At 47.8% G+C, this 16004-nt stretch overlaps 1 protein-coding gene across 9 annotated transcripts in view; it reads right to left on the bottom strand.

Annotated features, from left to right (window-relative positions):
* Positions 1 to 6073: 6073 nt before the first annotated feature.
* The window catches only part of ATP2B4 (ATPase plasma membrane Ca2+ transporting 4), a 98114-nt gene continuing 88183 nt past the window's right edge, over positions 6074 to 16004 (bottom strand). For 5 of the 9 annotated variants that reach the window (XM_040462006.1, XM_040462001.1, XM_040462004.1 and 2 more), the window contains one exon: positions 6074 to 10769. In XM_040462006.1, coding sequence (XP_040317940.1) covers positions 10455 to 10769 — 315 coding nt within the window. In that variant the 3' untranslated portion in view covers positions 6074 to 10454. Of the gene's footprint in view, positions 10770 to 15536; positions 15718 to 16004 lie in introns of all 9 variants that reach the window. The other 4 variants (XM_040462005.1, XM_040462009.1, XM_040462008.1 and 1 more) reach the window with 2 other exon arrangements.

The following is a 16004-nucleotide window of genomic DNA, read 5'->3' as shown; positions in this document are numbered from 1 at the left end:
TGCCTGCCGTGTGTCACTTTCCTTTTTTTTTTCTTTTTAATATTTTTAAAATTTTATTTATTTATTTTGAGAGAGAGAGAGAGACAGCACGTGTGGGAGAGGAGCAGCGAGCACCGGAGAGAGAGAATCCCAAGCAGGCTTCATGCTGCCGGCACAGAGCCCAACGTGGGGCTCAAACCCACGAAACCACGCGATCATGACCTGAGCTGAAGCCAAGAGTCAGGTGCTCAGCTGACTGAGCCCCCCGGGTGCCATGCATATTTATGGGAAGTCTCCCGCCACGTAGCTCTAGATGCTTAGCACACGGCACTTAGCCTCAGCGGGCACCCCTGTGCGGGCTCTCTGCACTCCACGCAGCCCTGGCTCTGGTCACTTCCACGTCCTTGGCCCTTGCGCTGGTTCCTCCACTGTGACGGACAGACTCCTCTCTGTCTCGTAAAATTCCAATAAAATCCATTTGAAGAGTTTTATACTGGTTATTTCTGGGTTGTGGGCCTTGAGGCGTTTTGTTACTTCCTTCTCGGGATTTTATCGCTTGCCTTATTATATAAAGCAAGTGTCATTTTTATAAAGAAATAGAGTTATTTTTTAAAACAATATGTCTTGTCACCACCTCGGTGAAGACTTCCCTTTCTGGACCTGGGTTTGCTCTTCTGCGTTCCCATGGCACCGGCCCTCGATTGTTGGGATTAGTTGGTCAAATGTCTGTCTCCTCGAGTAGCCTTTGAACCCCTTCAGGGCAGGGACTTTGTTTTATTTATTGCATCTCTGGCATTTGGCACGGTGCCTGACCATCATCAGAATGAGGGGAGTCCTCTGAGAAGTTCTCTCAGGTGCTTATTGTTGCCGTGAGTTTATGACCTAAGTGTGTAACGGGGTGAGATATTGGGAAAGAAATCGGTGTCCAGCATTTTCTCCCGCCGTGTGCTCATCCAGCCAAAAGAAAGAGGCAAGCCCTTCACTGTCCTCGCTGCCCCTTGTAGGAAGGGGGACCCAGCTCCCGTGTTGGGTCTCCTTTGCCCTAGGGAGGGGTTAACAGTGGCGTTTGTATTTCTTTTTCCTCTTCTTCTTTTTCTAAGGTTGATTTTTTGAGCCGGGGTGGGGGGAGGGGCAGAGAGCCAGAGACAGGACTTGAAGCTGGCCCCATGCTGGCTGCAGAGAGCCCCAGGCAGGGCTTGAACTCGCGAACTGTGAGATCATGACCTGAGCCAAAGTGGGGCGCTCGACCAACTGAGCCACCCAGGCGCCCCACAGTAGCTTTTGTATTCCTGGGCCAAAACCAAAACCAAACAAACACACGAACAAACACACACAAGCCCACGTTGCCCTGTGTGAAAGACAACTCCAGCCAGGCTTTGTTTGGGAAGGTTTGGGGGCTGCAGCAACCACACCACAGCAGGGTGCCGCTGGAGCCTTAAACCCCCCCCCCCCCCCCAACTCTCCTGTTGGCTTGTTTCTGCGCTGGAGGCCTTCTCTAGTCCAGGCAAGTCTGAAACCCAGAACAAAGGCAGCAAATACTTTCCTTTTAAGTTAAACTTGAGAGAGAGCAGGGTTAGGATAAATAGATTTTGAAAGTATGGAAATAGTTCTCTGCTCCCCCGCCCCCGGCTCTGCCCAAGGCCCTTGGGGAGAGAGAGGAGAATTTGGAAGCAAGAGGGTTGTCCCCCAGTGAGGCTAGGCCTTCCTGGAAGAGGTGGCTTGGTGATGGGCAAGAGAGCACCCTCCTTAAGTCTGGCGGGCAGACGTCTGCCTTCTTGGTCCCTCTGGAGTTCCGTGTTTGGTAGCCTCCCCTGGAGCCCTAGCGGCTGGAGAGCCACGAAGCAGAGATAACTGTGAGGTGTTATCTCTGATGAGCAAATGTCTGCTGACCACCCCAAGTCTCCCCTCAGCAACGGTGCCTGGCACAGTGTGTGCTTGTTGAATGGATGAGCGGACCAGCGTCCAAGGCTGGGGAGGAGACGAGACCATTAAAAAAATGACAGGCCTCTTGCCGATCTTAGCTAGTTTGGTGCTAGGCTTTATTTAATTAAGAAAAGAAACAGATTTCCTGTACTTTAAGGGCTGCGGAGCAATTTGTCTTTGTTGTCGGTATAAGTGGCTGAGCCCCGGGTGGAGCCTGCCCGTGCACGTCCCGGTATGCTCCAACGTCCAATGCACGCACGATAATGCTACATTCCAGGGGAGATCAAGCAATGAAAGAGAAATGCCTCTTAGGTCTTCTCTAATGGCTATTAATAGCCATTTTTGACACTGGACTGAACATGGAAAGAGTGTCGGAGTTGAGGAGACCCTCAGGTCACGCAACACATTAGTAGCAGAGTCAGGGTTATATCCTAGGCCTTCCCATTCCCCGGCCGGCCCTCGCCACCGTGGCTTCAAAGAGACAGCTTGTAACTTTATGCCATTCCGCTGGGTTAGATCTCTGCATCCCCAGACTACTGCTCTTTCCACAACAAATTCCAAGGGTGAATCAGCGAGGTCACAATCTCAGCAGGATGGACCACAATCAGTAAGTTTTACTCTCATGCATGTGTGTTGATGTTGCTAATGGGAGCCAATCAAGACAGGATGCAAATTAGGCTTGCTGGTGTATTTAATCACACAAAACTTGTGTCCCCCGTGTTTGGATCGTTTCAGTGTGCTAGTGGGGGGCCTCAGAGAGGACTGGTCCACAGTACCCTTGGGGCAATTTTTTTTTAACAATATTTTTTTAACACTTATTTATTTGTGAGAGACAGAGTGAGACAGACCATGGGTGGTGGGGGGGGGGGTGCAGAGAGAGAGAGGGAGACACAGAATCTGAAGCAGGCTCCAGGCTCCGAGCTGTCAGCACAGAGCCTGACGCGGGGCTTGAGCTCATGGACCGCGAGACCATGACCTGAGCTGGAGTCAGGCGCTTGACTGACTGAGCCACCCAGGTGCCCTCCCCCCTTAGGGCAATTTAAAATTTTTTTTTTCAACGTTTTATTTATTTTTGGGACAGAGAGAGACAGAGCATGAACGGGGGAGGGGCAGAGAGAGAGGGAGACACAGAATCAGAAACAGGCTCCAGGCTCTGAGCCATCAGCCCAGAGCCTGACGCGGGGCTCGAACTCCCGGACCGCGAGATCGTGACCTGGCTGAAGTCGGACGCCTAACCGACTGCGCCACCCAGGCGCCCCTTAGGGCAATTTTTTAAAGCTACCACTGACCTAGAAGCCAAATACCTTAAAAAAAAAAAAAAAAAAAAAAAAAAGGCTACTTGTGTTGAACACCTGTGGGCTCTGAATTATCTCTGAGGAATCCCTTTCGGATCTTCAAAGGGTAACCTGAAAATCATTGATGTAGCTCAACTGTCCCCTTGTTGAGATGGAGAATCAAGCCCCTCAAGCAGCAGAGTGTGGGGCGCCAGTCTCTTGCCTTCTGGGCCGCCCACACGTCAGGATCCGACTCCACCTCTCGAATTTCTCTGTTTCAGATTCTCCACCAGAGGGTGAGCAGACAAGATTCAAACCCCTTCTCTCTCCTACCTGAAGAGCAGCAGTTTCAGTTCAAAGGTTCGGCAGGAAGACGTGGGGATTCTTGACGCAGACGAAGGGCTTTGGATGACCACAGGTGTATTTGTTCTCCCTGTCACAGGTGCTGAAGGCCACTGTGGGTCCCCAGCCCTGCCTTCCTCGGCCTCACTTCCTCTTTCAAGTCAGTTTCCGTGTGTATTTGCTTTCAATCAGGCCCAGCCATGAGGATCTCGAGTTCTAAGACACAGATCAGTCGTTCGCGGTAGTGTTCCTGGGTCCAGCACGCAAAAAAAACTATCACCCAACGAATGTGCCGTGTCTGGAGGATGGTCCATGTAACGGAGGACGGCCTCTATTACAGGGGACATCAGAGAAACCAAATGTTGGCTGACCCTGAACTCAGGGACCAGGTCTGTCCAAGAGCAGAGGTGGATACACCTGGGTCTGAGTATGAAGGCTCCGACTACTCGGACGGTTCAAGGGGCTCCCCTTGTTCAGACTGTGTGAGCAGAAGCCAAGCTTCTGATGGCAATTTGGCTTTTCTAATATGCGGACCACTTAAATTCTCACTGGAGGCGTCCAGTGGCCTTCTGGTTTTGACACCAGCCTCTGAGGAGATGGCAGAGGCAGGCCATTCCGAAGAGGCCACTCCCTTCTATGTGTGTGTCTTCTGAGGACAAGGATTAATCCCACGTCAGCATACGGGCAGGCCCAGGACGCAGAAGCCACTCCCTTTCACGGCTAAAAGTATTACAGTCCAAGGGTCTAGCAGGTTGTTATCGCTCATGGCTTAGGTTCATGTTGGCGACAAATGAACAGAAATGGCACCGCAAACTTAGGAACATGTTGACGTGTTTTGTTTACATCCGGGTTTCCAGATTCATCTGCCGGTAAAGGACGTGCCATTTCCAGCTTCCTTCATGCTTGCAGTAACATGAAGGCCATGCCCTAATGGAGCCAGGTCAGGGGCTGGTAACGAGTTCGCTGGTCCCCAATGACTGATCTTTGGATTTGCCACAGATCAAGTCAGGGGGTTGCCCAGCTGTGTGTGTGTGTACCTGGGAGGGGACCAGTGAGTCTTGGTGGAGAGCTTCCAACAAAGCCAGTGACCACAGGGAGAGCATATGGTGGCTGAGAAAGGCTCGCAAACCATTATTAAAGACCATATACCACATACAAGGCCGTAAACCATATATAAAGGCAGAGAAATTGTGCTTTTCTAGAACTGGGGGCGGGGGAAAAAATGGAAGAAAAGAGCATACTCTTTCTTTTGTATAGTAACTCAGGCCCAAGGAGCTGAGCTGGTTTTATTCTCTATTAAAACAATACTTCAGGGTTGTTCGTCTCTGCCAGAGAGCTGCTTTGAAGCTCATGCCTCTCCAGGCCTTACTTACCACACGCTGGGGTTAGCAGGTGAAAATGAGAAAGACCCAGTTTGGCACAGCAGAGGCACAGATCTCAGGTCCAGCCGAGACAAGGTGAGAGTGAGGGGAGACACAGGGCCGAGCCTTAGAAAGGACTCAAGGTGTGTGTGTACATGTCTGTGTGTTTTGCATCCCTTTCTAGCAAAGGTAATGAATGGGGAGGGAATCTGTAATGGGAAAAAAAGAAACTGGGTTGTTTCGCGAATAATTTCTGTTATCAGACAAGGCCTAGCCCCCTGTTAGTTATTACTCGTTTTTTTTTTTTTCTCCCCTAGCCCGTTTTAAAGACCCGAAACAGGCAGGGCGCCTGTGCCTATGGAAGGCAACCGGGGACAGGCAGAGAAGTAGGGACAAGACTTCTCATTACAGAAGCCGGCTTCATTCAGGGCTGGCTCCTCCTTTCAGAAGCAGCCTGTTCAAACAGCCAGGAGAGTTTGGGCTGTCCTTCCCTATCATACTTTCCCTAAAGGACCCTGGGGAGCCGACAAAGTCCTGTCCTCTCTTTGATGTTTCCAGAGAGAGCTGTGGAACTTGATTGGGCGCCTGGATGAAAGGCACAGGGAGTTAGGAGTTCTGAAGTACTGAAGCTCAGAGCCCAAGTGAGCTGCCAGGGAGCTGTTTTGGCCCAAACGTGGGGCCTAATCAGTCATGCTAGAGACTCACCGAACGGAACGGGACAATTAGCAGAACAGAACAGAAACCTTGGGAAGGGAGGGACTGGAGAACCCCAGAGGCAAGGTAGGTAAAAAAGTGCTAATATCAGGGGAATGAATTTTACCAAAGGGCATTTAATTAAAAAAAAAAAAAAAAAAAAAAGGATAAAGGCAAAGAAAAAAAGAAAGGACTGCCACATCGGACTCTTAATCCTTCCAAATCTCCTTTCTCAAAAGCTCTAGCTTTGCAGCGCCACCAACCGTGGACTCTGCCTGAAGCAAGGGGAGCAAAGCTCGTACCTTCGGCGCAGGGGCCTGGCAAGCGGGGCCACGAGTCACCAGAGGGACGTGCTGGCAGAGAAGCATGTCAGGGTCCAGTGACAAGCTGAGCTCCGGGCTTGCACGGATGGGGTTCCTCATGTGACGGTGGCAGGTTCCCCTTCCCACGGACCCCCGGTGACACGACCCCCCCAGCGGAGACACATTGAGGACAGCGCAGTTACAGGTGGGCATGGGTTTTTATTTTCAGTGCACGGCAGTACTGATTCTCATCAGCAACAAGCTTTATTGGTTCCAAAAAATATATATATACCCCTTTTTCTCCCCCGTCTTTTAAAACTCCTCTTCTTCCCGTCTCAGTGGACAGCATATTTGAGTTTCAGATTTGCCGGTTTACGGCATTTTTTTTTTTTTTCCTTTAAGAACCATATAAATACATGCAAAACGTTGTACAGAGAGCTTCAATAATATCGGAACGCAAATACAGATCGGGTGCACTGTTCGGCTGAACTGCGAATTATGGTAACACACACTGGGGCGCACACTGCTGCTTGGCTGTCGCCATGTTTGTTGATGGCATGCAGACCACACTAGTCAATCTTTTGTTTTGTTTGGTTTTCTTTTTTATACAAAAATACCAGTGCTTGTTATACTAATTACTGAAAAAAAGAAGAACAGAAAAAAAGAGACGAAGAAACTCAAAGTTCCTATCTGCGTGCTGATCGGCAAAGAACGACGTAGATAGATTTGTTGGCACATATATATGGCATATTCACATATGGCATATATACATATGGGGAGCAAATCTGAACCAAAGGCCAGTTCGGTCACGGGGAGCTCACTTCCCTCCGTCTCTCCTCGTCAAGAGGAAAGGGGACAGCAGGCCTAACAGCAGGGCTGGGAAGGCAGAGCACTGGCACTGAGCTAAATGGAAGGGCGTCTGGTCTATTCTGAGGAAAAGGCTGGAATGGCTTCAGAATAGCAGGCATTTACAAGTGCCTCATCCCCACCGCTGCAGCGGGTGGTCCCTAGATACGGAAAGTGAGGAAGCGTGCACTTTGTGATGGTGTCCCAGGCTGCTTCGATCGTTAGGCAAAAGAAAGCAGGAAAGAAAGGAGGTGAGGCATTTAGAGGTTGCAGGACACATGCGAGCTTGCCACCCCCCCCCCCACCCCGGGTTTTCGGCAGTGAGGTCAACGCTCAGATATAACGGTGCAAACTCTCCCCTCTGACGCTCAAGTGGAAGAAGAAACCTAGACCCTAAAGAACCCACAAGTGTCAGAAGGATTGCTCGGTGGTCTAACACCTTTAGGGATGGGGGAGTCACTTCAGAGGGCACCTATGGGAAGGACCTAGCCCCAAGATTACCACCCGGGGTTAGAACCAGCCTTTGATTTTTCCACTTAGAAATCTATCCCCCGTCTAATATATTGCACACAACATTTCTAGGGGAGGGGAAGTCCCAAATCAGATCCTTGCACAAAGACTCATTAAGGGAAAACTCCTGGGACAACAGGAGGTGAAAGAACCATAAAAAATGCAACCCCCAAATCAGAGCATCCTTGCAGCCTGAGAGATATTCGTGTTGTGGGTACCACTCTGCCAGCTACCCATCAAGAAACAAAATCCAACCAAGGCCCCTGATCTTAATTCACCAGTCGCTGAAAAGCCTGGCACCCATCTCCATGGGGGACATACCCTCATTTTCTGCTGGTTATCCCTTCTTGCTGGATGCTTTCCTTCCCATTCACAGTCTACTGCCCATTTTTCTAGGTTCATCTAGGATAGTAATTTCCCCTTCTCCCCATCAGACCCTTTTCAGATCTAAAGCACCATATTGGGGGAAAGCTTTAGTAACTTGTGCCATATTGACTCACTGCCAGTTGGATCACTAAAACGGAATAGAAAAAAAACTTATATAAAAAACATATGCACATAAACACTTAAACTTACTCAATTCCATATCAACAAAATTTATATTAAAAAAGTCTAGAACCCAACAAATTTTTTTCCCCCTAAGTATAAAGATGGCTGTTCGGAGAAAGGAAGTATGGTGCATTGGTTTTCAAACCAATTACAAATATACTAAGTCACCTGTCATGTCAAACAGCTGGTTATATGCTCCTTCCACAGGGTAACATGACAGCACTTAATTTCGAATCCTTTAAACAAAATACATATGGCTGACTCAAAAATATCAGTTTCTGATCTAAAGAAAACTATATTTTTTGCATAATATTTCTCTATTTTTTTCTCTCCTACCACGGAAACTAGAATACACACAAAAACCATTGAGCTTAAACAAGTAGACACAAGCTCTCAAGAGTAACCTGTCAGGCACCATGAGAGTCTTTTGGGAGCAGGAATGGTAAAATAGCCTCCAAAGTTTGTTATTGGCTTGTTTTGCAAACTGATCTGAGGTAATAAAAGACTTGACAGAACGAAATCTTCCAACGTACTTAATAAATATGTATGTGCACACCTAACACCTTGGGTGAGCTGTTTTGTCCCCACAGGAGTATTTAAGACAGAGAAAAGATTGCTGAAGCACGTGACCCTTATAAAACCCAAATCAAATTTGGTGGGTTGCGTAGGAATGGGGATGGGTAGGGGGTATTGTTTCCTTGCTCTTTCTACCTCGGACAGCTCAGATGGAAGGGGTAAGGGATGGGGGATCTAGAAGAGAAGGCCAGAGAGCATAGGTTCAGGCCACCTTACCGTCACAAGTGGACATTTGGCAGTTCATAAGAGCCTCGAGACCTACTCCCTACTCCCATCACTCTTGAAAGAGGGGGACAGGCCTCATTTATTTAATGGGAACCGGTAGACATGAGCTAATAATCCCTGCACAGAAGAGCTGATGTCCACATCAGCAGGGATAAAAATGAAGCTCCTGCAAACGTGGCTCCACCTTGTCCCATTAAGGAACACTTAAAAAAAAAAAAATCTCCTGGCAAAGTCCCCAACTCCTGAGAGGCAGGGAGGAAGGGGATGCTTTGGGCAGTGTTCAGGGAGAGAAGGCACAGGGCTTTACAGTCGAGCACATTCTGGGGAGGGCCTTGAGTGGGTCATGTGGGAGAAAGGGAGAGAGGGAGGAGAGAATTTCAGCGTGGGTCTTTTGCTCCTTCAAGTCAGCAAAATGTCACTGGAGCCCACTTGGGATGTGTATTTTCAAAAGCAGAATATTTGAGAAAGGTTGGGACCTGTTCAGAGACCAGACGAGTTAGGGGCCACGAAAGAGCAGAACAAGAAAGATAAAGGGTATGTCAAAGCTGGTACTTGGGCACCTAACCTCAGAGTGTCTGGTTTTCTCGGACGAAGGGTTTCTCTGATCCTGTTAGGATGGCCCTTTGGCCTCTCCCAAGGCTTCTCAGTACTCACTTCCCCAACAATCAGGTCCTGTCCTAGAAGAGCCTTGGCAGAAGGCCTTGAAAGCGGTAGTGGTCAACCCAAGGAGGATTGCACAAGAGTTGGCTTTGATGGTCTGTCTTGTCCTAGAACTGCCAGCTGTTGGTCCTCAATATCCAAGTCCACTTAGGAGGCAGGGCCGGTCTCAATTAATTCCTCTGCTACCACTTTGGGAATAGGAGAACAATCAGGCTTATGGTAAAAATTGCATACCAAACATATGAAAGCTTCATGGTCAAGGCTGAGCTCCCTGGCACTTAGAAATGATACACACCTGACAAGATGGCAGTTTAGAAGTGGAAGGTAACCTGACAACAACAGAAACACATTCTTACCAGCTCTCAATTGCTTCAAAAGGATCTTATTAGCAGAGAAACCTTTCCTCCTCTGAGACTAAGCCAAGGGTTCCACTGGGGCCAGAAGGGAGAATGGCCAAAGTTGACTCAACTCAGCCATGTCCTTTCCAATTTCTCAATCATCATGACAAAAAAAAAAGAAAGAAAAAAGAAAGAAAAAAGAAAAAGAAAAAAGAAAAGAGAAAAGAAAAAGAAAAAGAAAAAGAAAAAGAAAAAAAGGGGGAAAAAAAAGAAAGAGTGAAAGTAAGGAAGACAATGGTCACAAAAGACCAAAAGAACCTTGGGGAGGTTTGACTAGAAGGGCAGAAAGAGCTAGAGGGCTTTAGGTGTAAGGTTTGAAAATGGGAAAGTCATTTTAAAAACAACCACTCTATAAGATGATTCTATACATTCCATTCCTATCTCAACACATTTCGTTTGGGGATATTTTATCTCTCTGAACCCTCAACCTCGCGTATAAATGGCACAGACTCATAGGGTAAAATCCAGAAGTCAGGAGTTGATGACATATGGATACATACCGGGAAGAGTCTGGGTTGGGGTAGATGCCAAGAGGATTGTCATCATTTCTTTACACATGACAACTGATACACCCAAGGGGTAGATTCTACCATTCATTACCTGCCTGGGGTTTGACTGGGTCCTGCTACAAACCCCAACTCAAGTTTAAGTTGAAATCCTTGTTGGTCTGTACTCTTGCCTCTTCATGGTCAGGTGGGGGTTCACACATACTTGGGAGCAGCTGACATGACAGTGAAAAGTCCCATCGTCACCTTAGAGATGGGACAGATGAGAAAGGAAATGGGAAAAGCGGGGACGGGAGCCAGAGAATGAAGTTCAAACTGATGTCTCCAGGCTGTGTAGAGGGCTGTCCGCATGGGAGGCAATGATGTGCACTTGGCTGCAGTCCACCGCATTGTTGTTCTTGTTGGCATATGGGGTGACCTCACCATCCAACAGGAGCACCCTAGTCCCAGCCTTAGGAGCCTGTTCGAGATCTTCCTCCTCATGCTCATCCAGGAGTGGTGTTCGTGGCACCTCCTCATCTATGGCGAATTCAGGGTGGGTCATGAAGTTGTGGATGGAGTTTTGGTTCTTGGGTTTCTGAATGCTTTCGTGGAGGGAACTATGGAACGCTTTGACCACTTTGATCTATACCAGGGGAAGGAAAAGGAGGACGAGAAAACACGAAGGTGAGAATTGGCCAGTAGAACAAAGAACTGGTGGTTGGAGGAGAGAAACAAAACCCAAACTACAAGACACTACTGCTCAACAATCAAAATCAAACACATAAGAAATCACGGAACACCAGGAACATCAACTTCCAAGCACGGGGTTGGGTGGGGTGAGTAATGGCAAACAACTGAATATTTCAAAAGCTGCATTAAAAAAAAAGAAAGAAAGAAAGAAAGAAAGGAAGAAAGAAAGAAAGAAAGAAAGAAAAAAAAAGGTAGAGAACCCAAAGCAAAGTTAGCGTTCCCAAACAATCCATTCTTCAAACGAAACAGAAAACAAAGATTCATTAGTTCTTCTGGATGGAAGGCAAGGGCATTGGAACTAGGTGCAAATTAATAGCCAAACTTAAAAGATGATTCAGACACGTGGCTTTCTGTGTTGAGGCCAAACATTTTGCGAATGTGGAACGGAAAAATCACACACCGACGTTTAGTTATCTGCTTAAACCCCTTAAAGAGCCAAACACATACAGGATATACTTTGGGTGATAAGTGACCATGGATACCGTGCAGCAAGGCAGACAAAACAATCTTCGTTTGTGTTGGCAGCATGCAAGAAATCGAGACTCTCCAGCTTAATAGTTGCTCTGTCAGGGAACATGCATACGCTTATATCCTGCCACCTCAACCATGTCCCCCGTCCCCCAAAGAAAGCAGAACTCCACCGCCCAGGCCCTCCCCTGGCAGATGGGGAGGAAATACAGGTATCAGAAGATGCCTTCCTTCTGACTACTGACAGAAGAGGTGGCCTGCATGATTCAAATGCGTGTCGTGTCTCTGATGCACAGCACCTGTGCCGGGCCTTGTGGCTCTGTCCAGCTGTTTGTAAGTTGGAAGAGGAGCACGATCTTAGGCGGAGAAGGGAGAGGATGGGACCAGGAGAGAAGGCACCCAACCCGGGAGGCCGTGCTACAGACAATTTGTAGTTTTAACGGGCAGAGGGAACCGCACTGTCCTAGAAGTGTCAAGGTCTTTTTTTTCTACCGCACAAAAAGGGAAGGGATTCAGTCAACTTAGAGAAGAGAGAAAAATCAACAACTGATTCCCAGGGCCACCTTGCGCCTTGTCCACAGGCACTAGCTCTTTTGGCGGCCTGCTTTTCTGAACCGTAGGCCTCTCTCAAGTATGGTTTAGAACCTGGGTTAGTAGAATTGGGGTAGGGGCAGGAGGTTGGATCCCGACAGGTTGGAGGGAGAGGCTGGGGGGGAAGAGACGGTGGTGGTAGGGCAGTTTTAGTTGTTGGGAGGTGGCTGATTCTAGTCTCGTCCAAAAATTGTTTCATCAGAAAAGAAATGGGGGTAATGCGGGAGAAACTGCTGTGTGGGGGAGGGGCAGGGCGAGGAATGATGAATGTCGGCGTAAGGCACCTCTTCCACCCCTCTGCTGTCGCAGCAGAGAATGTGTCCCTGGAGAAGAGGCAAGAATGTGCACACAGCAGAGACACAAAGAGTCAGGCCGTGCTTTCGGTCATTGTACAGAACCTTTAAGACGAATGCGCCAGGAGGATCCACTAACGTTGTGTCTTTGCCAGCCGAGGCTTTCCTCCACCCCACAACAGCACGGCAGGACCCACCCGGGACTGAGGGTGCTCAGAGCTTAGAAGGCAAAGGACTCTCTGCCACTGGGTCGGAGCAGCTCAACGCTTCCGCCAAGAAGAAGCAAGGAACCTGGGCACACGTTCACCACGCTGAACGGAAAGTAAGGACCTACTTTTCCACCCTGCTAGGACTTTTAGTGACCATCTGACGGGTGAATTTTACCTGTCGTGTTGCTCTTTGCTCCAGATCTAGGTCAGATCGGATGGAACAGAGGCTCAAGAGGTGGGTTCAAAGCCATGTCACCCCCCCCCCGTAGGAGTGATGGCATGGCCCACGCTTTCCACCTGCTCTTGAGATTTCAAAGTGTTTAACAAGTGCTGCTGGTACCTTTATACCACCAGTTGCTTCTCTTCAATATCAGTGATTTTCAAACTTCCTGCTTCTATTTTTTTTTTTAAGCCACTGAATACTTAATGAAAACAACTCTGTGTGAAGTCCAATACAGAAAACAGATTTTTAAAAACGGGGGTTGGAGTCAGGGTCTGGAGCCCTGTTTTCTGGCTTTTCCTCTCACCTGTTGGGGTGATCAATAACATCGTTACAGGTAAACAGTAAGGGAAATAAAAGTGAATTGGAATGGGTAGATGGAAAAATAGCGATGATTTCTTCTTTGGGGGAGCAAGGAACAGTCATCCGGCTAGACTGCAGGGCTTCTAGAATCTAAAGGGAAACCAGCATCCTGCATAAAGAGCTCAAAGGAAGAGGGGTCAGGGAGCTAGGTGGCACCATCTAGTGGCCTGGCGGCAGAGAGAAGGGAGAAGGGTGCCAGAATGCTCCTCGGCTCCAGCACTAGCCTCAGAGAGTATGTAACACAATCACACAGATACATCATCACCAATCCACCCCAAGCAGAGGTGGGATCCTCCTTTCTTGATGTCTGGTGCGTGAGCCGTGTAGGGGGAACAAGACACAGCTGGTGAAGAGGGTGCTGTGAAAGCCATTGACACTCTCCCCTCGGCCAATCAGCCCTTCCTTCCCCAGTTTTCATCTCTCGAAACCGCTGGGAAATGACACCTCTGTGGCCCCTGTCCTATGGGTGGAGTCACGGATTGAAGGGTAACTCTTTCTCACGTCTTAGGAGTCCCAACCAGGCTGGACTTTCCATTAGGTATAAGGGCTAAGGGCCACTCTCTGGAGCTCTATGAAGGGGCAGATGAAGACTCCATTTCTTCAGCTATATTCTACAGTTTTCTGTTCCCTTTTCAGAAACCAGGGGAAGAGAAGGGAGTAGGGCTTTCCTATAGAGGGAAATCTTAAAGATTTAGCTACAGAAAGTTAGGTAAATAACTGAATTCACTTTGAGATCTGGAATGGGGAAGGGGGTCTTCAAATGCGTGACTATTTCTTCTAGGACGGCCAAGTAAGAAGGCACAGCTGGAGAAAGAGCAGGCGTGGCTGTGTCTCTTGACTGATTTTCTATCTTTGAGGGTGTGGACCACACCTTCTACCGGCAACTCCCTAAGAGCCCAATGGGCTCTGTCTTCTGCTTAGTCTCTTTCTACCTTCACATCACGGGGACATCTGCCACTAACCCTTCCTAAAAGAAGGGCATAATTAAAAAAGAACAGATGCTAGTTAAAAGGACAGGGAAAAACTAGATGAAAAAAGGAAATAAGAGAGGAATATGGAAGGACCAGAGAGAGAAGGGTAGGACTTATTTTGTTCTTTGACTGCTTTGGGGCCTAGGAAATATGTATCTATAGAAATATGTATCTGTAGAAAACCCCACCTCCTATATGTCACCCCAGAACCCTTAGAGTTGGCTGAAAAGACAACAAATAATCTAAGTCTGGTCAACCTGCACAGGTCACAACCACATGAACCACAGACAATGCAACTGTTCTTTCTTTACCTCCTTGTTCCAGGTTGGAAGTGGGGGAGAAAGAGATAAATAAAACACTCAACTATCTGAAGCTCACAATAAACTTCATACACAGAGACTCCTTCCCCACCAAGTACCTTGCACTATCAGCAAAGAGCCTTCTCTCACCTCTCTGTGTCCCATTGGGGGAAGGTAAAGTGACCAGGAACAGGAAGGCAAAAGCATTAGCGAGAATCCAGTAATCTACCGAAGGGAACACCAGATCTTAGGTTACACACTGGCAGCATTCCAACCGATAGTTTGGCTGCGAAAGGGGTTCCTAAAACCTTATATGCACAATAAAACGCGGAGGGCTGGCTACGGCCGACACAATCAAACTAGAGGAAAGGAAAAGCCAACAAAAACAAAACAAAGCAAAAGCTGCTCTTCAGAGATTCCTTAAAAAAAAAAAAAAAAAAGTTGGAGGGAAGAAAAACATGTTATGTTGACCTTTGCCTATACATTTCTCCTGCCCACATGTGAATTCAATTGGTTTAAAGTCCCTGAAAAGTTTGGTTTAAAGTCCCTGAAAAGTGAAACCTTAGGGACACTTAGCCCTGTGCATGTGAACTGAACACCTTCTTTTCTTCACACTCAGCTACTCTATGCCAGTATGACCAGCTCACGACAGAGAGGTAGCCTAAGGGACCGACTTCAACACTGGCTCAATTATGACAGATCTACTGGTAAGAAAACCCCATGGGAATGTAGCTCTCTTCATACTCATTTTCAGGAGATCTGAAACTTGCCCCCAAATGAGGCGAGTGCAGGGTTTTCATTGGCCTAAGCTCACATCTAACCTTAGGAGATAAGGTTTAGATTCCAAGGAGCAGGAGGAGAGGAGAGGAACAACATATCCAAACAAAGCAGAACAAACAAACAAAAAACTAAAGTAAAGCAAAACAAACCAACACAAAACTCCAGGAAGAAACGAGCAATGCAGAGGAACAATCAGAAAATAGGATTATTGCCTTTAAAATGGCTATGGTTTAATAGTTTTTCAACACTAAAAAAAAGTAAATAAATAAAAGGGCACACAGCCTGGTTTGGGAGTGGGATTTCTGTCCCATTTTTCTTCCCTTAAGTCAAAGATCAAAGGGAAAAACCAAAAGGAAAAGATAACCACGGGTGGTTAAAGTGGATGCCACAGTTGGTTAAAGTGGATGCCACGTGCTCTCTTGTGGTCATTTTAGCAAATCATGCATCATAATAGACTGTCACTCACTGCCCAGAGTAGGAGGTGGAACAGCAGCAGGAACAGAAGTGGTGGGGGGAGATCTGACTGGCGCAACTGTTACATAGGATGAGCTAGGAACATGTTTTACATCAAGGTGTTGACCCATGGTCTGTCGCTTTAGGACTCCCTTAAAAGAGGCTCCCGTCTGGAATGTGTTAATTACGTCGATCTGCAAAGAATCAGAGAGTGAGACAGCTTTGCTCCACAAGTCAGAGAGGGGTGAAGAAAGAGGCGGGGGGTAGGGGTCCTGGAGGGTCAGGGAAGAGGGGTGGAAAGTGCTGGGAAAGGGGGACAGGAGCCGGGAAAAAGAGCGACATTCCCCCAGACACAAAGCAAGAGTGAGAAGGGGGAAAACCGTTATTTGCATATTACACTTCATTTAAGGAACAATTTGCCGTGGAGTCCAAACACCCAGCCAGAATCCAGTCTTCTCTTCCCTTTTAGCCTATGAAGGAC

Source organism: Herpailurus yagouaroundi, unplaced genomic scaffold (genome assembly GCF_014898765.1).
Source record: "Herpailurus yagouaroundi ecotype Mexico unplaced genomic scaffold, PumYag 308, whole genome shotgun sequence".
Lineage (NCBI taxonomy): Eukaryota > Metazoa > Chordata > Mammalia > Carnivora > Felidae > Herpailurus > Herpailurus yagouaroundi.
This window is presented reverse-complemented; position numbering and strand designations above follow the sequence as displayed.